The sequence below is a fragment of the Micropterus dolomieu genome, linkage group LG06, assembly GCF_021292245.1.
Source record: "Micropterus dolomieu isolate WLL.071019.BEF.003 ecotype Adirondacks linkage group LG06, ASM2129224v1, whole genome shotgun sequence".
NCBI classification, from domain to species: Eukaryota; Metazoa; Chordata; class Actinopteri; order Centrarchiformes; family Centrarchidae; genus Micropterus; species Micropterus dolomieu.
In genome coordinates this window covers 10,842,398-10,867,120 of record NC_060155.1, presented here as the reverse complement: position 1 = coordinate 10,867,120, position 24,723 = coordinate 10,842,398, and the positions used below count along the sequence as shown (strand labels likewise).

Below are 24,723 nucleotides of genomic sequence, written 5' to 3'. Positions count from 1 at the left end.
TTTATATTATATTGTAGTATCCCATTCTAAATTAAATTTCCAGCCCATAGGCCAGCTGATGCCTCTTGATTTATTAAATACCCTTCCTGATTTCTTATTTTTTTGCATGTTTGTCACACTTAAATGTTTCAGATCATCAAACAAATTAAAATATTAGACAAAGATAACACAATTAAACACAAAATGCAGTTTCTAAATGAAGGTTTTTATTATTAAGAGAGAAAAAAATCAAACCTACATGGCCCTGTGTGAAAAAGTGATTACCCCCTAAAGGTAATAACTGGTTGGGCCACCCTTAGCAGCAATAACTGCAATGAAGCTTTTGCGATATCTTGCAAAGAGTCTTTTACAGCGCTGTGGAGCAATTGTTGTAATTCAGCCACAATGGAGGGTTTTCGAGCCTTAACCGCTTTTTAAGGTCATGCCACAATATCTCAGTCGGATTCAGGTCAGGACTTTGACTAGGCCACTTCAAAGTCTTCATATTGTTTATCTTAAGCAATTCAGATGTGTACTTGCTGGTGTGTTTTGAATCACTGTCCTGCTGCAGAACCCAAGTGTGCTTCAGCTTGAGGTCACGAACATATGGCCGGACATTCTCCTTCAGGATTTTTTGGTAGACAGCAGAATTCATGGTTCCATTTACCACAGCCTTTACCAAAGTCTTCCAGGTCCTGAAGCAGCAAAACAGCCTGAGACCATCACAACACCACTACCATATTTTACTGTTGGTATGATGTTCCTCTTCTGGAATGCTGTATTACATTTATGCCAGATGTAATGGGACACACCTTCCAAAAAGTTCAACTTTTGTCTCATCAGTCCACAGAGTATTTTCCCAAAAGTCTAGGGATCATCAAGATGTTTTCTGGCAAAACTGAGACGAGCCTTTATGTCTTTTGCTAAGCACTGGTTTATGTCTTGGAACTCTTCCATGCGGGCCATTTTTGCCCAGTCCCTTTCTTGTTGTGGAGTCACGAACACTGACCTTAACCAAGGCAAGTGAAGCTTCCAGTTCTTTGGATGTTGTTGTGGGGGTTTTGTGACCTCTTGAATGAGTCTTGCGCTCTTGGGGTAATTTTGGTCGGCCGGCCACTCCTGGGAATGTTCACCACTGTTCTATGTTTTTGCCATTTGTGGATAATGGCTCTCACTATGGTTCACAGGAGTCCCAAGCTTTAGAAATGGCTTTATAACCTTTTTCAGACTGATAAATCTCAATTACTCTGTTTCTCATTCGTTCCTGAATTTCTTTGGATCACAGCATGATGTCTAGCTTTTGAGGATCTTTTTGTCTACTTCACTTTGTCAGGCAGGTCCTATTAAAGTGATTCAGAACCGTTGTGGCAGTAATCAGGCCTGGGTGTGGCTAGAGAAATTGAACTCAGCTTCCCAAAGATGTGATAAACCACAGTTTGTTTATGTTTTAAGGGGGGGGGGGGGGGGTTATTAGGCTTAGGGGGCAATCACTTTTTCACACAGGGCCATTTATCTCTTAATAATAAAAACCTGCATTTTGTGTTTACTTTTGTTATCTTTGTCTAATATTTGATGATCTGAAACATTTCAGTGTGACAAACATGCAAGAAAAAAAGAAATCAGGACGGGGGCAAACACTTTTTCACACCACTGTGGTTTATAACACACTATAATGTAGTTGTCAGCAGAGATAAAGGTGGAAGGTGAAGCTGGTGGTTAAACAGATAATAAATGACAGCACAGTAAAACACAGATGTAATAACAGAAAAATGTGTCTTCATAAGAAAAGGAATGATTGCAGACAAATACTGTATATTAATTAATTAAAAATGTTTTTATATGTGCTTAAAATTATATTGTAGTGTGTTCAAATCCATTTATTAAATTCGTATTTACTGCTTAGAAATGCAACACTGAATGAATTATAAATATATCATGAAAAAGGAAATTGAAATAAAGTCTCTATCTGAAATACTATTCATTTCTTTCTACAAGACTGCAGATCTGGTCCAGTCTTTACCCTCACTACAGTCTCTTTACTTTACTTTTACTGTTTCTCCTCCAAATGTGCTATTAAAATACCATTCCGTATGACTAACGTATGCTATGAGAGCAACTCCTTGTACACCACAGGAAACTCTCTGAACATGACCTAATTCAATCATCAACAGGGTAATTGCAGCTCTTCAAAATCCCTATTTTTATAGACACCTGACTGTATGATTGCCTGTAACACATTTCCCATGAAGCTCCAGCTACAGTACACTGGCCATGTATTCTGGGTAGCTGAAATAGCCATGACACTGTTTTAAATGATCCATTTTAATTTTGTGGGGTGTGGAATGGCAGCTCAGAAAGAGTCAGGGTCTAAAGTTGTTTGAGCCGAAGTCAAACTTTAAAACTAAGCCATAGTTGAGATCTCTAAACCACAGGGACTATCTGACACTGAGGGGACGTTACCAGATAAGCTGATCAGGAGGCAGGTGTCTGCATTTTGTTTCTCAGGAGGTAGAAGGTGAGTTAGCAGAGAGTCAGGGAGGAGACTCCTCAATATCATCGGGGACTGGCAAGGAAACTCTATGTGAGTCTACACTGTCATACAGTCATGGAAACGCCACAGTACAGATGGTAGGAGTCAGCCAGGGAGAGGCATTTTCCTCTGGGACAGGTATGCAGGGAGTTGGAAGAAGAGGTGACAGCAGGGAAGAGAGCTGAAGATAAACAGGATGGACTGAAGGAAACACTGAGTAATACAGAGGACAAAATTGTAAACAAAAAAACAACATAAAATAAATTTTAGGAATAGAAACTGTTTAACAACAGTTAAAGGGAAAGTTAAGATGAGCACAGATTTGAATTGGACTACACATATTTGCAGTACACAGATTAACTGAACTGTCAGCTGCCGGAATAAGTGTTGCATGTATCTCCCATAAAATACAAATCACAGCTCTGCAAACTGTCAGTTTTGTGTGTTAATCCATCTTCACTTGCCCTCAAAAAGACCAAGTGTAGTCGACCGTTTGTGGTGAAATTGGTTTAGTGTGCGAATGTTCACCATGGCCAGCTCCTTATTTCTGGTGTGTATTCACTCGATGCTAATTCATTAAAACATTGCACTGTGTATTTCCAATAAAAACAACACATCTCTGCAAAATTGCAGCTTCACGTGTGAATTTGTTCAAATTAATAGGACTGTAATTTGGTTTATTTTAGTCTGGGGGACACCTCAAACATCAAAGAGATGCTTTGGTAGTGGAGATATGTTGCATTGAGGCTGGTCTTCAAAGAGCTCAGCACTCATTCATTGAATACCTTTTTTCCAGTAGCATATTCACAGCTTCCTCTGAAGTGACCAGTTGCTCTCATCTACAGAACAATCCATAAACTGAACCACAGAGATGCGCAGTATAAAGTACACAACGGCTGCATTTGATGCCATGATGCTCCCATAAAACTGAGACATGTCAGTTTCATGAGAGAAGAATAGAAAACGTTCTTACTGAATTTGCTAAATTGACAGAGTGGCCATGTATCACCATGATAGCCTACTTTTACTGACTAACTACTACGCTATGTCAAAAGTCTTGCAATCAAAATTTTACTCAAGTAAAAGTACATAAATATTAGCAATGAATGTAGACTTTAGATTTAAGTTATGCATGTAAGTGCATACTTTTTTATGTTGTAGTTGCTAGAGGTGGAGCTTTTAACTAGGTTAGCCTACTCCATAGACCTATATCATTGGGTAGTTTCTATAACAATGCAACTTTTTCTTTAATAAACTGATGATGTGTTTTGTTTCCTAGGCCTACCTACAATATAGTATGAAAAGTAGTAGCCTAACTATAGCAAACAAAAAATGTAGTAGGCTATAAAATGTAGTGAAGTAAGGTTAGCCTATAAAGTGGCATAAAATAAAATGTAAAGTACAAGTAGGATTCCTTAATAGGCTACTAGAACAGCCTAAATTTGTGTGTTTGGCTACTTTCATCCACTGTTTATTAGTATGCTCTGGACTGAGTCTTTTGCAACAAACTCCCATTACTCCAACAGGTGGTAACTTAGCTAGGCCCCTATGTGACAATTCTAAAAAGTAGGAAGTGCTTTATTCTCTTCTAATCTTTACATGCTCAGTAACTCACGGCTCTGTTGACCTTCAGAGGACTTTTTCTTCGAAGTGTGTTTGCCTCCGTCGGAGTCTTGTCTGCTCAGCACCTCGGACAGCGACTGGCGGGAACTCTGCCGTCCGGGTTGGCTCGCGACGTTGAACCGCGCGCTCCTCTTCCTGGCCCGGTCCGATTCGGGAGCGGACCGACTTCTCTCCGAGTCATGGTTCTCCGGCTCTGAACCCACTTTTACTTGCGCGTTTCTTGTCCTTGTTAGAGCAGAAGTCACCGAGCCCATCATCAAAAACGGTTAAAAGCTTCAGTTGGAATCGGTTTCTCTGACTCTCATTTCACTCAAATCCTGTTGAAACTTGACCCCATTTTAGTTTTACTCGCCAAATCCAATAAACAAAGTGCGCGGGAGGGGGGGGGGGGGGGCACAGCAACCCCTGTCATTCACAAACCGTGATCTTTTTAGCGAAGTTAACTGACAGAAAGATACCAAAAATGATGAAAGAACCGGTAAACAGAGTTTAACCGGATCATGTCGGCATCTCCCTCGACTAGCGTTTCCTCCGACGGACACGTCACAGGGAGAAAGTTGCTCACACTGATCTCTCGAGGGAGGCCGATGAAAACAAGCGACATTAATTAACTGGCAAGTATCCCGGATTAGCAGAAGTCCAACTGCACTGACTTGAATAGGTTTAATATTGTTAATGTAAAAACAACAGCCTACCAGTAGATTCCCTTTGTTAAAATCGCGTTTTAACGTAACTATGTAAACTATCGCGAGATTGGTCGCCTGGTCCGCACAAACTATTAAATTAAAATGTGATTTTACAAAGTTTCTGCCTGTAGGTATAGGTCTAGCTTGCTGTTCATAATCTACCACTGGAAGTAGTTCAATTGACGTAATCACCAACAGATGGCAGTCAAATACAGCAGGTTGGCAGTGGATTCAGAGATCATTTGACTTGTGAATCAATATCTGTCCCCTTTTATCAACTAGCCATGGGATCGGATCTTTTGTAGCCTGATTCTGATAAAACCATTTCTTATTTTCCATACTTCTACATTAGATCTCTCTGGGACCTGTAAACCAATTTAATTACAGAGTCCTGCATTCAAAATCTTATTTAAATAAAAGTAGGTTACAGTATTGTAGTAGGCCTATTTGCAAAATACACTTAAAGCATCAAAAGTAAGATGACTCATCCAGCAAAATGGCCTATTTACATATATTTGTAAGAGACACTGTAGCTGGTTGATGTGGAGCTAATTTAACAACTTTACACTGTTGGGTAGTTAAATTATCACAATGCACGAACCAATCATGTTTTACATGCAAATTCTTAAACTAAATACAATAGCAAGTCAAGTGAATCTAATAGTAATAGAGAATATTTTTAGAAGAGTAAAGGTATCAAGTAGCATAAAATGGAAAAGTAACTCAAAACTCACCTTAAGTACAGCACTTGATTCAATGTACTTTGTTACATTATTACACAGCACATTAGATCTTATTATGCAAATTTAGTCTTTATACAACTTTTAAATAGTCTCACCTGTGACATTTAATTTTGTCAAGCATATTACAATTGATATTTACTTGTAAATTGTTGACAAACAATCTTACCTCAAGTTCAATTTAGTAGCTGTTCTGGAGCTTTCAATCATGTTGTGTGATCATCTTCTTTAGATGGAGTTTGCCCAGCTGTCATGGAATTGCAGATGTTCAAAAGTCCTTTTTTTAACACTTACTTGTCCATGTTGTCTTAAAAGTTCTGACTTGACTCTGCTCTCCTTTTTAGGAAAACAAAGAGTCAAGGCTTATAAGGTACCAGGGATGCTTATCCCACCAAGTCTAGGCAACTATTATTAAACTATGAAAACCACACGCTATCATAGCTTTATTACAAACACCTGTACAACCTGATGTTGTCCATAACAATAGCCCTGCGAAAAAGCCACTCTGTGAAGCTTGTAACTGGTTTCTGTTGATTTAACTTTGTATTATATTTCATGGTGTTCCTAATACTTTGTCTCTCTTGTGTATGTAAATGTCTTTAGGGTAAGGGCAGCAGGGTGTGGTGAGTTGCAATCCAAGGACCCTGCTGGAGCTCCTGAATAGTAAGAACTGTCCTGCAGATATGTTGTGAATCCTTCAGGTTGACATCCCTTTAGAAAGCAGTGACTAAAAAAAAATTTCCCTACATAGATTATAAGTATCCTATCTATATTACGTGCCTGACATAATGCAGGGCAACTTATCCGACTGTCAGTGAGGACAATACAAGCAATTCACTCATTTACGATGACAAAATGTATGTTCATTTTGGTCTTTAGTGTCTTCTGTCTGCTTTCAAAAACATAAAAAATACATCTGTCTCCAAATTAGTTTTGCTTCTTGAAACAGCCGGTGTTGAATGTTTTTACCTCATTGAAAATGAGAGTGTAAGATTTAAAGACTGATTGCACAATTATGAACGTGGATGTTTTTACAGTTCATGCATTACTTAAAATCAACCTTTTTTCACATGAAGAAATGTTTTACCTAATGCTTCCATAACGTGTCGCAAAGTATTACACCTCATGCACAGTACAGAGTTACGGTCTTAATGGTTTATTGCTGCGTACAGGCAATTGTGACATCTTTAGCGTACAGGTTTCCTGGAGTGTGCATGCTGTTCTGATCAAAAATACTACTTTGGTTACAAAGAAAGGTTTTGTAGACCTCAATAAGGATTTCTATTTTGTGCTGATTTCATTATTGTGTCTAAACAAAATGTGACAAAGGATAATACTTTCAGCAGAGGAGGAAGCAAAATACAGTCTGTGTCAACTAACAGGCTTACTGGTTCATCACATATAAAGGCACTTTTAGAAGCGGTTTGCTTTTTGTGTGTTGTTGGTTTGTTTGCTTGCTTGTAGACCCGGTGAAGTGTGTTTCTTCGTATTGCTTTAGATGATTGTTTGGCAAAAACAAAGACATTATTACTCCATGTCATCATGGTTCTGGGTGGACTCATTGATCACCTGAACAAGGACATAAGAGGACAGAGAAAAGGTGATGAGGTGTGTGTCTGAGCTCAAACGACCATCAGAATGTTGCTTTGATTTAAAATCACTTGGAGTGGATTCTACCTGACCATCCCGGGTCTCAATGGTCTTGATGAGAACCTTCTTGGTTGTTGTGCTTTCAACGTGAGGTCTGGAATCAATCATTGTTTCTGAAATAAATAAAAATGTGTGTTGTATTATTAACTGCGCAATTTAAAATCCAATACTAACATTACTGCTGTGAAATCAACATGGAGAATGTGATCCTACCTCTCACGTTTAGAGACGAGAAGTTTGGCAGAGGGGTGGAGATTCTGAAAATGGAGAAAGTACAGTCCACCAATCAATACATGTTGTTGATGGCATGAATATGTTCATGTGCATATCTGTCAGCTTGACATTGTGACTGTCTTTTTTGAAGATGCAAGGTTATGATCTATCACCTGCTCTCCTCTCCTTCCAGCAGCTTCCTGTAGGTGGCAATCTCGATGTCCAGGGCCATCTTGACATTTAGGAGGTCCTGGTACTCCCGGAGATGGCGGGCCATCTCGTCCTTCATGTTGTGAATGTCCTCCTCCAGACGGCCGATGGTGTCCTGGTAACCACCTGACTCCATGGAGAAGTTCTCCTCCATCTCTCTCATCTGGCGCTCCATGGACTCATTCTGGGGCAGCAGCAAAAGTGACAGTTTATCAGTGAAAAAAACTTTGGTTATTAAATTGCGTTCAAACGCATGCAGTGTATTTTCTGAACTTTTTGTGCTCTTGATTCCAGCTATATATGGATTGAAGAGATTGAGGTTTTTGCATCATTACCTTACATTTCTGTGTAAGCCTAAAGTTGCATACTCACAGTTCCTTTAAGGGCATCCACCTCACAAGTCAGTGCCTGAACTTGGCGTCTATAGTCATTGGCCTCTTGCTTGGCCACTCTCAAAGCATCATTATTCCTGGCTGCGGCTTCAGTGAGGTCAGCAAACTGGCAACAACAGTGACATATATAGAGAGAGAGGGATGAAGAATTGAGAGATCAACTGTTCAATAAATGATGAGTCAGAGGTTGAGGGAGAATGAGTATGGCAGATAGCGTGAGGCGTGTAAATTATGAAAGATGTGGCTATTTAGGATACTTGCAGGCATTACACTGCAGTTTGGATATTGAAGCATATTTAAGGACTACAACCCAGTGTTCAAAAGGTAATAAAGACAGAAATGTTCTACTTTCCTGCACTGCTTTTCCGTATTTTAGCAGATGATCAAATGCCTTTTTAAGAAAAAATTATGTTTGCATTTAATTGAAACCTGTACTAGCTGAGTTTTTTGGGGGCCACTTGGAGGAAGTGAACACAACCCTGACACATTACTTGCATTTGAGAAGTCTGTGGCTGACTTTCGCCGACTTGATAGTCAAATGTGCGATGAAGAAGAATGCAGGGGTAGGGTATAAAAATACTGCTGTCAAGTCGGACACATTCTACCTCCCGTAGAGTGCGTGATCCTACTGTGAGCTTAGAACGATGAGTGATCTTGCAGCACTGGCAAAGGCAAATTTCACAAGATCAGGCAAAAGTTGTTTGTAACTTGGTGCAGCCGGACAAAAGCAACTGCGATTGGCGGACAAAGAAAACTGCAGCTGCCTTGCTGCAGTTTTAATGTCATGTGACATGGTGACATTTTACAGCGCTGGCAAAAGTTAGACAAAAGTTCTAACCAGCATGCCTTATGTAAAGTCCAGAATGAAGTCAAAAGCACCTATTATCACTTTTTAAGTTGATATGGTGAACTTGTTACGAAACCTATTTACAAAATCCAGTGGATAAGGAGCAACAACATTATTCATTCATTTGGACTTGTGTTTCTGACTGATGAATTCCAATATTACCTCTCCAAGCTATGTGTTTGGTCTCTACCAACTCCTGCAGGAAATATCTATGTCTTCTTAGCTGCTAAATGCTCCTTAATAAGTTGCTTGTTGCTAGTCCTCAGTTGTTAACTTGGTCAGCCATTTAGTGTTGGGCAGGTACTGTAGTGTCGGTTTTTAGACATTCTTCGCTCAAACTGCACTGACGAGATTCATGAAACTGAACCAAAACCGTAAAGTTGCTGGCTAGAAAACCAAAACAAAGAGCTTGGAGCTGAGGGGAACTGCAGAGTCGGTTGACAGTTTCCTGTGGGTACATCACTATGAGTAATCAGTTTCACACACAAGTTGTCATGTGATCAGTTAACATAAAAATACTGATCATTTGATCATTTAAATGTTATGGATCTGAAATGTGCGGAATTTTATATTATATTCAAGCTGTCATCCATTTTTTATGTTGCTTTTGAAAATGTTATGAAAATCCTCACCTTGGATTTGTACCATTCCTCAGATTCTTGGATGTTTTTGGAGGCCAGGTGCTCATACTGCAGACGGACGTCCCTCAGAGCAGCTGTCAGGTCAGGTTTAGCCATCTCCATGTCCACCTGCACATGCTGCTGCTGCTGCATCTGGTTCTGCAGTTCCAGCATTTCCTGCAATCGAATGAATAGAACTGGCATGTACAAGCACTTTTTATTTCATACTCAAATGACATTCGTTGGGGACAGTATCATGATTCATAGACAATTTATTTTAATGTCCTTGTGTATACCTTTCAATGACTTTCCTGGCTGCATTATAATTGATCTAATGCATCCTGCATGAACCCTACGAATTTGGTACCCAAGGCAGATTAGCAAATGCCTCAAATTATTTGGCCCAAAAGGAAGAAGGTTACCTCATCATGCAGTTTCTTGAGGAAGTTGATTTCATCCTGAAGTGACTCGACCTTCCGTTCCAGGTCCAGTCTAGCGAGGGCAGCATTGTCCACATCCTGTGTGGTGACACTGGCTCTTAATAAGGTAACTTGTCAAGGTGACATCAATTATGTATCATGTGTTTGCTGACATAAAAAGAAAATGCTTTTTCATATGCTGTATGAGCACACTCTCACAACACCTATGTATACAGAATGGCCCATTGTGTAGTGAGGCAAGGTCACAAACACATGCATCCAATTAAGATCCACTGTAGACACATCACAAGTGTCACTGCAGATCAGCTGTTTTCTTATGATTTCCCATGTGTTTTATACACTGCAGCAGCTTTCAAGCCACAGTCCTTGACTACTCTAATTTTTTTTAATCATGGCCTAGTGTGAATGAGTGTGTGTGCATGTATGTAAAGTGTTTCTTTTGGAGTTTAGGAGTCGGACAGCAAATCTCATTGTACTACTGGTGCATTGACAATAAAGTTTTCTACATCACAGTCAGATTGGCAGTGCTGGAAAATAAAAAAAGCACATTTACAAAGGAACTGCACTGAGGTACAGTTTAGAGGTACTTGAATGTTACTTAGTATTATAAAATTGGCTACATATTGACAAAATACAATATTAAGTAACTAATAAACCTCTGAAATTATTGTTTCAGCATAATGTTTATGTTTATTTTGATACTTGAATTATAATTTTGCTTACTTTACTTAAATCATTTTTTGAATGCAGGACCTTAACTTGTAATGGAGTACTTAGCAAAGGACAGAGATATTTCCACCACTAATGCAGATCGGCAGGATGATGTTTGCAAAATTGAGCCTGAAGGCACTTACTGTACAAAAAAACAAGCAAATCAAACTATAGTTGCATGCCTGCCTGTCCTTACCTCTGGGAAAAGGGTTCAACAAAATTCAGTGAAATGGCTTCCATCCCAATATAAAGGAATTTGATTTAATAAAAAGAGGCACTGTATTCAGGAGGCCCTTAATCCCATTTGTTATTACCTAACTGCATTCTTAAAGTGAAAATCTCTCCTGGTTCTTTTGGAAGAAATGTAGTTAGAAGCTCTGCAAGTGTGTGGTTTAACATACAGGAATTATTGCATCTTACATTTTATAACTTTACTAAACTAAGCAAAAGCAAATAGTCCCTTATGATCAAAAACACTATAATGTAAAACATTTTATTGTTTTCAAAACACCCTACTTTGTTCTATATACTATATTTAATTCCATTCTATCTCTCGTACATACACACTCACTGTGGCACCACACCGCTGTGCTTTGTCAGGGCGTTGGCAGGCTGGTAATTGAGGTATCAGCAAATGAAGCAGCTTTGCCCCTGCTCTAATGCCACAAACAAAGTGTGCTATTCAGCAGGGTTTCCCAAACAGCCCAGAGGCTGGATGAGTGACTGTGTGCCTAACTGAGCGAGAGCCGGCACTGCATTGTTGTCTGAGTGCCACCATGACAGGGCACAGGGACTTCCTTCCTGCCATATTGATAACTGCAAGCCACAAAAGCACATAATCACTGGAGAATTTGTGCTTACTCATATATATCTGTATGTCTTATGCAAATACACCTAATTTTTTGTCTTTTTGTCTCTTGCCTATTTGAAACTATTTGGACGACTCATCATAACTTCATTATTCACCATAAAACCCTGTGATAGGGAACAATCTCTGACAAGCCCATAAAAGAGGGAGATTTTCATGTGCTGCTGCCCTCGCAGAACGAGACAGCCAGGGTCACGTGGTGGCTTGTCTTCTCGCTCTGATAACCACATTGGGTCCACACTGTTGTTGTGTTTGTGTCCAGTCTCATTCAGTGTGACCAGTCAGACTTAAAATGATCTCCTCTTGCTGCAGGCCTGATTTGTCTCAACAGCCAAAACTTGGCCTTTTGTACCAGGCCAGGGTCAGTTATGCTCCACAGCTATTTCGAATCATGGCTAGAATCTGCTGTTGTGCCATCAGGAGAGCGCATTCCTGTCTCTGCAGCTCATGGGCAAAAATTAGACAAAGATCCAGCAGGAGACAAAAAAACGGACAGTCACGCCACATAACTGTTAAAAGTGAGACAATTAAGGTTTCATCTAATCTCCTTGAGGTCATCAACCCTTAACCAGGAATAGCTGGGAGAGGTGGGGCAGTGGAGGGCTCAGGAACCCTCAGCATCTTCTGCTGTTCAAAACTAAGGAATTTTCCCTATTATCAGTCTCTTTGCAAAATCCCAATCTTTTACACAAAAAATATAGCAGAGGCACAGATTTACTTGATGTCAACACGTGTGAAAACGCTCTCTTTCATAACGTGGATCATACTGTACCTGTCTGAAGCTCTGCATGTTACCCTCAGCTTCCTCCCTCTGGGATATCTCATCCTGCAACCTGCAAAGACACACGGAAAGCAGTCATTTTATTTGAACAGCCAGTGGAACTTTTCCACCTTAACAGCCGCCACGACCCCTTTGTCTTCGTCTCCCCAGCTCGGTTTTCCTTTTCTGCCTACACTTCTTGACATTTCCGTGAAAGATAAACTAAACAAAGCCGCGGCAGCACATCAAGTCCAGTATTTTGCGCAGTACCTGGCACCCAGACAAGACACTGAGTAATGTCTAGGCTGTATTTAAGTCTATATAACAAGTTTATAGATGATAATGGTGTATTTAGTGATAATAACTGTTCTGGTTATAGGGCCTACACGACATAACAAAATCTGCATGGGGTTTCTTTATCATCACAGAGTGCAGAACTGAGACGCGCCACGCCTCTTACTTCTCTCTCAGCCGGTCGATGTCGTCTGCCAGGTTATCCCGGTGAACTTCCACCCGGGCCTTCTCGTTGGTGAGCTGGTCCACCTGGCGCCTCAGCTCCCGCATCTCGTCCTCGTACAGATCTCCGACCCGGGACGTGCCTTTGCCCCGCAGCTGCTCCAGCTCCGCCAGCAGGATCTTGTTCTGCTGCTCCAGGAAGCGGACCTTGTCGATGTAGTTGGCGAAGCGGTCGTTGAGCGACTGCATCTGCGCCTTCTCGTTGGTGCGGTTCGTCATGAACTCGCTGTTTATGGCATCGGACAGGGAGAAGTCCAAGTTCTCAGAGGACAGCCGGGGCATGGCTGCGCTGCTCCGGAGCCTTTGGGTCTTCACTGCGTACACACTGGGCGCGGAGGACAGACCGAAGGATACCCGAGAGGAGCGCACCGGGCTGGAGAACTGGCGGCTGGAGTAGCTGGTCCTGGACGCGGCTCTTTCCCCGCCAAACATTTTCTTGTAAGAAGAATGTGGAGCTGATCTGTAAGACATCTCGTTTGTACCTTTTTCACACAATAGCTCAGTGTTGCTCTTGTCCCGAGTGCATCAACGGACTCTGCCTAGGAAGGCGTCTCCTAAACCATTACTTATTTATAGTCTCCTCCTTACGCAAATGAGACAACGGTGACTTGAGTGACACCTTGACCATCCAATCAGAGAACGGAACCACATAAACGTTGTCTTTCAGGTCCATAAGAGATACTGGAGCAAACTAGGCCAAACTGTTATTACGCACCATAAAATAAAGATAAGCGAGGTCTGGCATGTTGTGCCACATCAAAGATCCTGATGTTTAACCTTAAACCTCACAGTGCCGGAGCTGACCTATGGGCAATTACATTGGTTTCCTCAAAGAAGCCTTTAACCGCATGAGAGTATCAGGAGATCATGCAGATTGGGCTACTGGTAGTTCTTTAGACAATTTCTTTTGGGATGTTTGCCAGATCTAACTACTAACTAGAAAACCCTTGAACACTTAGTTTGTGGGTGTGATCTCTATAGTATTCATCGGGACACAGAAGATTATAGGTGTTGATCATGGGTTTGCATGGGTTTATCCTTTTCCAAGTTTTTCAATCAGTTTTATGAAGCACTGTGTCATAAGTCCCCCAATCATGCTAACAGTTTAGTGTACTGAAGCATATTATGCATGCAGTTAATTTCGCAGTATGTGGAATGCATGAGTGAGAAAGAGATGTACAGAAGTGAGCAGCTTCAAAGTTGTTTCAGAGAATATCATGTGAGACACGACATGCAAACACATCAAGGCTGCCCGCTAATCTGCAACACACATAAGTCTTTGGTGGTCACACACTCAGAGAGAGAAAACAGGGAGGTTGGGGTGGGGTACAAATCAAAGTCATCTAATACAGGACCATTTGCCGCAGCCTTGGAGCGTATGTTTACAGTTTGTTATTAGTCACCCTTTCCTCAGATTGAACTGCAGCAGACAATAAACATATATCATATCTGTCAGAGAAGGTCTTTCCCTCCCTGTCTGTCTGTCTTTCTGTCTGTCTTTCCGTCTTCCTTCTCTGCATACAGAGCCGTGGGTGCTGCAGTGCTGCTGACTAGCTGCGATTCAGTGATTGTGAAGGGAGACGCAGGGCAGCAGAGCTGAGCCAGTGCAACTCTACACCTAAGCCACACTTTGCTGGTGCTACTGGTCGTCCTGTGTTCTTTAGAAAAGCATGAAAGAAGAAGTCAGTGAAGGGGATAGCAATGTTTATCGATCTGATTTCAGCCTTGAATGCACAAATAATTCTTTCGCAGAGATTTTTGCCATGAAGGTTTGGGTGATTGCAGTGATTTGAGGTTGGCATGTTGCCCCTGAGATATGACTTTGCAGGGATAAACCTCAGGGAGCTTGTCTATCTTGTCATAACCTACATATCAATATTTTGTTTTTCTCCTGCTTAATGCAGTGGTGGAAGAAGTATTCAGATCCCCTAAAAGTAGCACTGCCACACGTCCTGCATTTAAAATGTACTATTTTAACTAGGCACTTACCTATTTTAAATGGCACTTGATATATATTTATTATATTCTCATATAACTAGCGATTATTGATTGGTTGTAATATTACATTAAGATTGTACTTAAGTATGGTACTTGAGCAAAGGGAGCAAGATCTTAAGGCTCGGTTCCTTTCTGAGAGCCGTTCAAATGAAAAGGTTCATAGTTCCTTTTTCTTTCTTTCTTTTTTTAGTGGTTGGGGGTTACTTGGTTTATCTGCCAAAAAATCATTAGGATTATGATTTGGATCAAATTCAAACTTAAACATCCCACCAATATAATTTGATTTCACATGCCTGGACTAGATTTAGCAGCACTAAATTACTCTTATTGCCAGACCTGATGTCAATGATCTGCATTGTAAACATTACACAGCGTGACACCATATCCTTCTGCTTTGTCAGTGAACTTATTACTTTGAATTTAGCCTCTGTTATGTAGATAAAGTTCCCTTGCCTTGAATGTAATTCATTCAATTATGTAGAAGACATTTTAACTCCACTCAGTTCAACACCAGGATACAGTAAGTTCAAGTGGACCCATTATCATGTTGTGAGTCGCAAAAAGTTTTTGACTAGAGTGGTAACGTTACTGGTAAGCTGTTCACTTGGGGAGTGGATTTAGGGCAGGACGTGAAATTTGGGCACAACAATAAAAAGAACAGCAGTCACCGAATACGACTCTGACCCCTTTGTTCATACCAAAGAGTGGTTGAAAAGAATCGGATTGTTTGCTACTTGGGGAAACAAAAATTGTATAAGTCTTTGGTGGTTTCAGTGGGAACTGCATATAACTTGTTAAATTGCCTCAAGTGGTGTCACTTAAGTCAGCTTCAGTTAGGGTTGAAGGCTACAAGTTTGAAACTGAAAGAAATCTCCAGGTGTGGAGTTAGAAAGAAGGGAGCTTACCGGATCTCTGAAGCCCGCTCCTTATCTCTGCTTAAGGCTAGAGGCTCAAGGCTACATTAGTCGTTATTAGCACTGCACCCTCTCCATATGAACTGTTCAAGTTGCATTGTGGGGAATGTTGGCTCTGTTTCTGCTGCATTGATATTGATCCTTTTTTTAAAAACCGTCTATTGTTGAGTCCATTGAGTCCCGCAATGCTAAATTGGTTGAATACTCATAAGTAAAAGTAGCAATACCATATATATTCTATTAAAGTTAAAAGTCTTGCATTCAAAATGTTTCTTAAGTAATTGTTCTATTATTAGTAGTCTTAGCACATTTTAGTACTCAGTACTCAGATTTGTACTTAATTACAGTATATGAGTTTAGTTACATTACATTTCAACACTGGTGTGTCACACTGTGTGCCTGTCTGCTCTGTTTAGATAGTTCTCAGTCGGTTTTGTTATTTTAGGCTGTTCTGTATCTGTTGTTTAGTATGTGCTTTTTGGGTTTCAGTCCTGTCTGCTAGGCGTTAGTTGCTAGTTAGGTGCTAGTTTAGTTACGGTTGCCTGTAGTTTGGTTTTGATCTGTGCCCGCCTTAGTTCGTGTCTCATTCTGTTATTTTCTGGGGGGGTTTTCATGCTTGGTTTCTGTCTGCCTGTCTGCCAAGTGTTAATTGTGATCTCTGCCTGATTTGTTGTTCATTTGGTTATGATCATTCTGTGTTAACCTGCTCCGTTCTGGTCAGTCTGGTCTCTTCTGTCTTGTTGTGGAGTTGCCTGCATTTCTCTGTTACTTGGTCGGTCTTATCTGTTCTGTGTTTTGATTTCCAGTTAGATTCTTGCCTTGTGTTTAGTAACGTGTTCTGTCTCTCTCCCCCTGTTGCTCTCTCTGCCTGCCTGTGTGCTTGATTAGTCCCTCATGTCTCTCACCTGTGTAACCCCGCCCTGCTCGTTAACCCTGTGTATATATTGCCTGTGTTTCCCTCAGTCTGTGCTTGGTCATTATAGCTTGCTGTGCTCGGTCTTGTGTGTGTGTTGTCCTCTGCCTGCTCGTTTCCCCTGTGCTTGTTTTGTGTGGATTTTAGATTTCCTTTGGATTACTTGTTTTGTTGGCACAGTTTGTTATTTTTGGATTCTTGAATTCTACCACTAGTAAGTGTGTACACTAAGTTTCTTTAATAAACCTCTGAACTGTACCTGCTGTGCTTTGAGTCCTGCATTTGGGTCCTCAACCTTTAAACCACCCGCCAACGCTTGACATGGTGAAGCAGATGGAAAACCAGTGGTGGACGAAGTACAGTATACACATTGTTTTAAACAGTCAATTACTACATTAAAAAGGTTACTTTAGTCAAAGTACATAAGCATATGAAACAAAATGTTCTTAAAATATGAAAAGTACTCATAATGCAGAATAATTGTTTTAGTATTATGTATTATATTATTGTTATATTATCTGGGACCAACAACCATGCCACGTTCAGAGTCACTTGAATCCCCTTTCTTCACCATTCTGATGCTCAGTTTGAACTTCAGCAAGTTGTCTTGACCATGTCTACATGAATAACTGCATTGAGTTGCTGCCATATGATTGGCTGATTAGCTTTTTGTGTTCACAAGCAATTGCACAGGTGTACCTAAGAAAGTGGCATGTGAGTATTAAATGTAAATACATAAGCACAGAAAAGTACCTGAAATTTGTATTTCGGTGAAGTCCTATTTCTTACTAGCATGCACAATGAAAAATAAAGTGGCCTAGATAAACTCAAGCACAATCCTTAAAGAAAAATCAGTGGTGTTAGAGGGGCCACAGAAGAGCCCCCAGTATGAGTGGAACCCCATTACAAAAACCAGCAATGGAAATCCACATGCTCAACACTCACTGGGAGGCAGGGGGGCTGTAAAAATTCCTGCTCCCAGGCCCATTATGAGCAAGCTCTGCCAGTGTTGGCCACAGAGACAGACACAGGAGGCCGGGATTGTCACAGACAGAGCAGGGATTGTGTATTGCTGATCTGTCACCTAACTGCAGCAACAGAATGCAGACAGCAGGCCGTAATTATTGTTTGTAGCCCGGGGTTTGCCAGTGCCACACTTTGGACCAAATAGCTCCCATTCTTGGCAATGTTTGGAATTTATTTGTGTATGGTCCTGTTGTTGCTGAGGTTCCTGTTTCTCTCCAAAGCAACAGCACTGCAGGGGAGCTCATTAAAAAGATTGTACAACTAGACTAGAAGAAGACTCAAATAAGACTCAGCATCAGTCAGAGTCAGTCAGCTCGTAATGGGACAAGGCCACGGATAAAGTAAATCTTGTTTCTGGGTGTCATCGCTTCAAAACTGGAGGCGCTGGGCAGCAAAAAGGCATCCTTTGTTTCATCTCCCATGATGTTGAATCACAGACCAGCGTGCCCAGTAGCCATAGTAATCGTCCACAACATTATTTAACAAGTCTGAAACCCAGACAGATTAAGGGGCTGCCCTATTCGCAGAGATGAGCTATTACATGACAGTTTGTTAAATTTAGATTTGTTTTATTCATAAAGTTGCAGAAATGAGTGTTTGTAGCGTGTAGTTTGCAAGTTATTTTTTTTCCCTTGCGCTTTATTTTGTTTTGGTCTGAAAAATTGGTTGGCTTCTTTGTCATGACATGGCAGATTTAGTGGAGGGAGTGCTGCAGCACAATGTGTTTGTTGCGCCCCAGTGAGTGCATGGAGATCAGACTGAAGTCCTTGAATGTGAGAAAAAAGGAACAAGGCTGTAAATCTATGCCAGGGGGCCTCCAAAAAAGCTTTTGTCAAGTCTGTGTGTGTGATGGTCAGGTTATTATCAGTGCTTGAAAGTAACTTCAGTACAATTACCCTTGCAGTTTGTAGTTTGCAAGGGTATTTCCACTTTCTGCTGCTCTTTCTCCACCACGTTCCAGAAGGAAATATTGTACTTTTTACTCCACTACATTTATCTGACAGCTGGAGTTACAGTACTAGGTACATATTAAGATTTTACATTAAAAACTAGCTCTACCTCGACCAGCTATAGGTCTAAAATGTCAGTCACAGAACAAGTACGTTTACTTTTTTAGACTACATTTTGCTGATAATACTTTAACTTAAGAAGGGCTTTAAATACAGAACTTTCTCTTGTATTAGCAGTTTTACTTAAGGATCTTGATACTTGCGCTGGAAATCAAGCGGAATCTCCTTTTCTTTTTCATCTGCTGTGACCTTTTTGTCATTGGTCAGCAAAATGAGCAGAGTAAGGACGGGCGTTCCTTTCGGGGAATGGGGCTTCCACTGGATACCTTTCAACCATAGTAACAACAGAGGAATTAAACTGCAGGGGCTATTTTCCAAATCGCCATAGTGACTGACAAAACCCTTGGAAAGTATCCAGAATGGTCACTTTGTAAAGACCTCTCATTCACTCTCCCTCTCTTTGTCTCTCTCTCTCTTGTGCGTGTGTGTGTGTTTGCAGGGAGCGACTGGGTCAGGGAGAGGGAGGGGAATCAGAGAAACAATAACTTCCCAGCATTTGCCTCTGTTATTAGCATAAAATCATCATTTAGAATGTGTCAAATGTATAACATCAAAGTCTTAAATGACCCGCTGTCATTTGGTCATATTTATTTTCAGGGATTATATCCTCTGGTCACACATATTTGAAGCCAGTCTGTCAGTGAACATCACATCACAAGTGTCATTCGCATATGCCTGACTGCATCAGGGGGACTCACTCAGACCAACTGACAGCTGCGGATGACACTCTGAACACTCTTACCCACCTCAAGATGAGTGGATAAGATTGAAACAAATCCTTCAAGCGTGAAGACAGACAACATACACTTATAATACTTATTCATACATCATAACAAATGTTTCCAAAGTCAAAATCATCTTCTGTGACACAATGGCATAATTATTTAAAGAGATATGAGAGAAACCCCCTACGAGCTGGGGCTAGATTGGGGTTTGGGAGTTTGACACTCTGTTGGACTCTTGTTCCAAAAATAAACAGAATAGATATGCCTAAGGCTCATTCAGAATCCACATGCTTCTATTAGTTAATAACCTTATGAAAGTCAAATGTCACCACAGTCCAGAGATGCTTCTAGGCAAGCATCATAATGTGAATTATTTTTTTACCAGTTTCTACCTCACCCCGCAAACCGAATTCCTAGAAGAAAGGAACTATTGTGGGAAATGAAATACTGCTTTTAGAAAGAAAAATGCAAGTACCAAAATGTTTTAAAAAGTGTGTGTTACCACAAACATCTGTAGCAGCTATAAACTTGAACTCGGCTTCAATAGCGACTTTACCATTCAAGTAAATGATGTGGTCCCAAAATCAATTTTGTGGTTTAAATTCAAATCAACAGTGACTACTATTCAAAATGTGCTGTTAAAATAAATTCAGTGTTTCTGTTTTTTGTTTCAGATTTAAAAGGTCAAAGAGTTTCTTAAATTAACTTACAGCACAGATATATTTTATAGACTTTTTAAAGTATGTTGAATATTGACTACGTATACAGAAATGTATCCTGAGCTACTGTGTGTATAAATACCCAGGGCAGAGGCTGTATGTAGGCACATAAAAGAGAAACTCAGAAACAAACATTTACTTAGACATGATAACACTCAGATACATAGTAGTGAAGTAATTATAATACAGCAGCAGAAGTAATTCTCCTCAGGATTTGATTATAGAGAATTTCCACTGGAAAATTAAAGTAAAAATTAAATATTTTTCTCAGCAACGGATTAACTCTACTATTACTGTATTGATTATGTCATATCAGTTGAATGTCTACCCAGTTATAAATTAGGTGGTGCCAGATTCGACCTGCAATTGCTGCTTTGGCCATGTGGGGGTAGCAGAAACAACTTGAACACAGCACTGACATAGCATCAGCTTTTCATTTCATTGGCCAACTTGTCAGCAAATAGTTGCCTATATATACGAGTATTTTATTTTGATACAGTAAAAGTAAAGGAACTTTTTTAAAGTATTGATATTGGAATGTGTAAACACATAACCTATTGTAATTACCCAAATCTGAACGGATAATTTTAGTATTACTTATTTAATACACCGTAGTTAAGGGAGGAACTTCACTATCTTACACCTCAGATCAGTTTACCAGTCATGTTTAGTAGGCTACTTCTCAGCCTTTGGAAACAGTTAATTGTAACTTGTAATGTCATCTGTGGCTCTGGAAGGAGCTTTCCAAGTCAAAAAAAAACCCTGATGATGTTAGGGTTAGGGCTTACTTTGGGCTCAGAAACTTATATAAGTGTTACAAACCTGGGGCTGGAGTTAGAAAGACGTGTTTATTTACCACACAGGGAGAGAACAATGATGCTACCGAGATGCGTTATGGGAGTTTCAGTGTTTTTGGCGCTCGATACATGCAAGGGACTAAAACCGACTAAAATTCAGCTTAAATTGACCTCTGCTGCATTAGTTTTGACTTCTTTGCAATAATAACTCTCTTAGGTGCCCCTTTAACCGTTTTAGTATGGCAAAAATAAACACAATAAAAAATTACACATGGTTTATTGAATAATCTTCCAAACATTCTTTAGAAGCTGCCTTATGAATGAATGTAGGAATTTAGTTTTCACAGAATAATCAGTTCTCACTTCTTTATAAGTTCTCAATTAATGCATGGTAATCTTTTGTTAAAATCCTGAGAGGATCTGCAGAGCAGCAAAGTAAATGATCCACATCTGTAATAGGAAATAGTAATCACTCAGTATCCATTGCACATTCGGATGAACCAAAACAAGCAATCAAAATAAAAGATATATAAAGATAACAAGCTATAAAATCTGCTTTCCTTGGCAGATACATTAATTTCTAAGATACTGATGACTTGTAATTATAGATAAGACAGTGATGTGTAGGAGCATTGAATCGGTAGAAAAAACTTCTTATTCGCTGATATCGTTCTATTTTTGATTTTGTAATGACTTTAATCTCCCCAGTCTTTACCAAAAAGACTGCACTGAATTTAAACTTACATTTCTGACTACATTCAAACATAAATAAGAGGCACAACTCTCTTCCACATGGCTGTCGGTCTGCAAGGGGGTTCCAGAAAGGTTTTTGTTCATGATTATTTGACAAAACAAAACATTTCTAGCTGCATTACAACAAAATAATCATAACCAAGACTTATAGAACAGAACCAGCATGTATGAATATTTCTGTGAAACATGTCCAGCTTTTATAGGATGGGACAGTATTGGCCACATCTCACGCGTAGTGTGTCCAGGGAGTCTTGTGCTTGCAGTACACTCCTTTCACCACTAGATGTCCTTCTTGCCTGTGTCACAGCTGAGGACTCCCCCTCAGGATGCACTTTTCTGTCTGGAATTTTAAACTCTACTGATGCAAATGAAGACAGACTCCCATTTTTATTTTCCCAGCTTTTGGAAGTATCAATCTTAGGTGACACCCTGAATCCTCTCCCCTTGACACTGCTCGTATCTTTTTTACTACTATTAACACTGGAATCACCCAAAAAGGGGTCAGAGTCGCTTCCATGTGGCATGCTGTAGTAGGTGCACTTCGGAGTTTGAGGCTTTGCCATCTCCTCAAGCTCTGATGAGGATATGGCTGCAAGAGGGTTGTACTGGGTGTTATGATGAGGCAAGGAATCCACACTAGAGTTCTCCTGACCTGTATCTATAGATGTGCTATCTACACTGCCGTACATTCCCAGGGAGACCGGAGGAGATTTTCTGATGAGGTGATTCTCCTTGAGCAGCCATCTACCTTGGTCAATCAAAACCCCATCAGTAGAGTCTTTTTCTGAGGGGAAAGAAATGCACTGCATGACCTCTGTGGCAGGTTCGGCATCTGCCTTTTGTGAGCTTGCAGCACTGAAGTAAGACAGGTCCTCCTTTGAGGCTTTAGTGCCTGAGTCATAGGAAGAGAAACTTCCTCCGCTTTTTAATCTGGAATTTTGTAAGATTTCTGAATTACTTGCAACTGACAGTCGCTCCACATTTGTTCTCCCATTAGGGATATCAGTCTTACTTCTGCAGACTGGAGAAGGTCTCCCTGAAGCCTCTTCTCCACTCTCTGTGACAATATCTACAGACTCCTGAGTTTTATATCCACCACTCTCTGATGTTTCTGGCCTGTAATCCGACAAATCTGAGGTGCTCGGGCTTGGAAGACACTTTAAGCCATATGAAGTATCTGCTCTACTTTTTGGAATAGCAATTTGTTTGGTTTGTACAACTCGTGCATTATCTGGCTCTATCCTGATGTTCCCCTTAGCATCGTATGTGAATATAAGTGAAGAGGACTGTAGGGCCAAGTTAACAAAGTCAAGTAATTCCTGTGATATTTCCACTGCATGTGGAAGACTGCTGCTCCTTTCCTCGCCAAGCTCACCTACCTCGTCTGTTTCAATTTCATTAACGGTGTCTGTTCCATTACCTTTATCATCTTCACACAGACCCTCAGAGGAATATTTGGTTGGTGATTCAGTGTTATATTCTGCTACCTTAATATCTACATTTGCTTCCCCTTCACAGCTACTTAGCTGCTGCATATATGAGGCCTCCTCTAGTAGGCTTTTACAATCCGTACCACCGGCAACACTGTCCACATCACTAACATTTTCTTCCTCTGCCTCATCGTTTGATTCTTGCTTTTCCACCTGGTCTAACCCCTCATTTAACTCATTACGTTCATTTTCTTCTTCGTCATCTTCCCTTTCCTCTTCATCTTGCATTTGCCCTGCATTGTCTTCAGCCTCCTCTAAAACTTCTTTCTCCTCACCTGATTCTTCCTCAAAACTATTTTCTGTTTTCTCCAGCTCAACCTCACCACACTTTTCTTCATCTACTATATTCATGTCAGTTTCATCTCCTTCCTCAACTGTAATCACTTTTCTTTCTATACTTTTAACCTCAACATCCTCACCATCCTCCTCGTGCTCTTGTTCCTCTTTTTGTTCTCTCTCTTCTTCCTCTTCTTGGTTTTCCTCACTGACTACCTCGGTTTTGTCCTCTTCCTTGTCTTTTTCCTCAACATCTTCTTCTTCATCCTCCTCCTCAATAACGTCCACCATTTCCTCCTCATCCTCCTCCTCCTCGTCCTCAATAACCTCCTCTACATCTTTCTGAGTAACCACACCTGTTTCATCTTTCTCCTCTTCAATCAAACTTTCTACCTCATCTTTCTCCTCTTCAATCAAACTTTCTACCTCATCTTTCTCCTCTTCAATCATACTTTCTACCTCATCTTTCTCCTCTTCAATCAAACTTTCTACCTCATCTTTCTCCTCTTCAATCATACTTTCTACCTCATCTTCCTCCTCTTCAATCATACTTTCTACCTCATCTTTCTCCTCTTCAATCAAACTTTCTACCTCATCTTTCTCCTCTTCAATCATACTTTCTACCTCATCTTCCTCCTCTTCAATCATACTTTCTACCTCATCTTTCTCCTCTTCAATCAAACTTTCTACCTCATCTTTCTCCTCTTCAATCATACTTTCTACCTCATCTTCCTCCTCTTCAATCATACTTTCTACCTCATCTTTCTCCTCTTCAATCAAACTTTCTACCTCATCTTTCTCCTCTTCAATCATACTTTCTACCTCATCTTCCTCCTCTTCAATCATACTTTCTACCTCATCTTTCTCCTCTTCAATCAAACTTTCTACCTCATCTTTCTCCTCTTCAATCATACTTTCTACCTCATCTTCCTCCTCTTCAATCATACTTTCTACCTCATCTTTCTCCTCTTCAATCAAACTTTCTACCTCATCTTTCTCCTCTTCAATCATACTTTCTACCTCATCTTCCTCCTCTTCAATCATACTTTCTACCTCATCTTTCTCCTCTTCAATCAAACTTTCTACCTCATCTTTCTCCTCTTCAATCATACTTTCTACCTCATCTTCCTCCTCTTCAATCATACTTTCTACCTCATCTTTCTCCTCTTCAATCAAACTTTCTACCTCATCTTTCTCCTCTTCAATCATACTTTCTACCTCATCTTCCTCCTCTTCAATCATACTTTCTACCTCATC

General features: G+C 40.4%; 3 protein-coding genes and 1 long non-coding RNA gene across 4 annotated transcripts in view; 1 reads left to right on the top strand and 3 right to left on the bottom strand.

Annotated features, from left to right (window-relative positions):
* pde1cb (phosphodiesterase 1C, calmodulin-dependent b) overlaps nucleotides 1–4,838 on the bottom strand; it is a 118,136-nt gene extending 113,298 nt beyond the window's left edge. The window contains exon 1 of the mRNA XM_046052036.1: nucleotides 4,125–4,838. Within this exon, the coding sequence (XP_045907992.1) occupies nucleotides 4,125–4,389 (265 nt within the window). The 5' untranslated portion in view covers nucleotides 4,390–4,838. The remainder of the gene's footprint in view (nucleotides 1–4,124) is intronic.
* A 1,062-nt stretch (nucleotides 4,839–5,900) lies between these two features.
* LOC123972517 lies at nucleotides 5,901–7,885 on the top strand. Its single transcript, XR_006825427.1, has 3 exons — nucleotides 5,901–5,928; nucleotides 6,162–6,221; nucleotides 7,615–7,885. It is a non-coding gene; the product is annotated as an uncharacterized LOC123972517 (long non-coding RNA).
* LOC123972516 (vimentin A2-like) lies at nucleotides 6,699–13,341 on the bottom strand. Its single transcript, XM_046052042.1, has 9 exons — nucleotides 12,730–13,341; nucleotides 12,282–12,342; nucleotides 9,913–10,008; nucleotides 9,503–9,667; nucleotides 8,004–8,129; nucleotides 7,595–7,815; nucleotides 7,422–7,465; nucleotides 7,236–7,321; nucleotides 6,699–7,127 (listed from the first exon to the last, which is right to left on the bottom strand). The coding sequence occupies exons 1-9, from the start codon at nucleotides 13,254–13,256 to the stop codon at nucleotides 7,086–7,088; spliced, it is 1,368 nt and encodes a 455-aa protein (XP_045907998.1). The 5' UTR covers nucleotides 13,257–13,341; the 3' UTR covers nucleotides 6,699–7,085.
* A 7,930-nt stretch (nucleotides 13,342–21,271) lies between these two features.
* The window catches only part of LOC123972459 (oxygen-regulated protein 1), a 15,402-nt gene continuing 11,950 nt past the window's right edge, over nucleotides 21,272–24,723 (bottom strand). Inside the window, exon 5 of the mRNA XM_046051974.1 lies at nucleotides 21,272–23,907. Within this exon, the coding sequence (XP_045907930.1) occupies nucleotides 21,898–23,907 (2,010 nt within the window). The 3' untranslated portion in view covers nucleotides 21,272–21,897. The remainder of the gene's footprint in view (nucleotides 23,908–24,723) is intronic.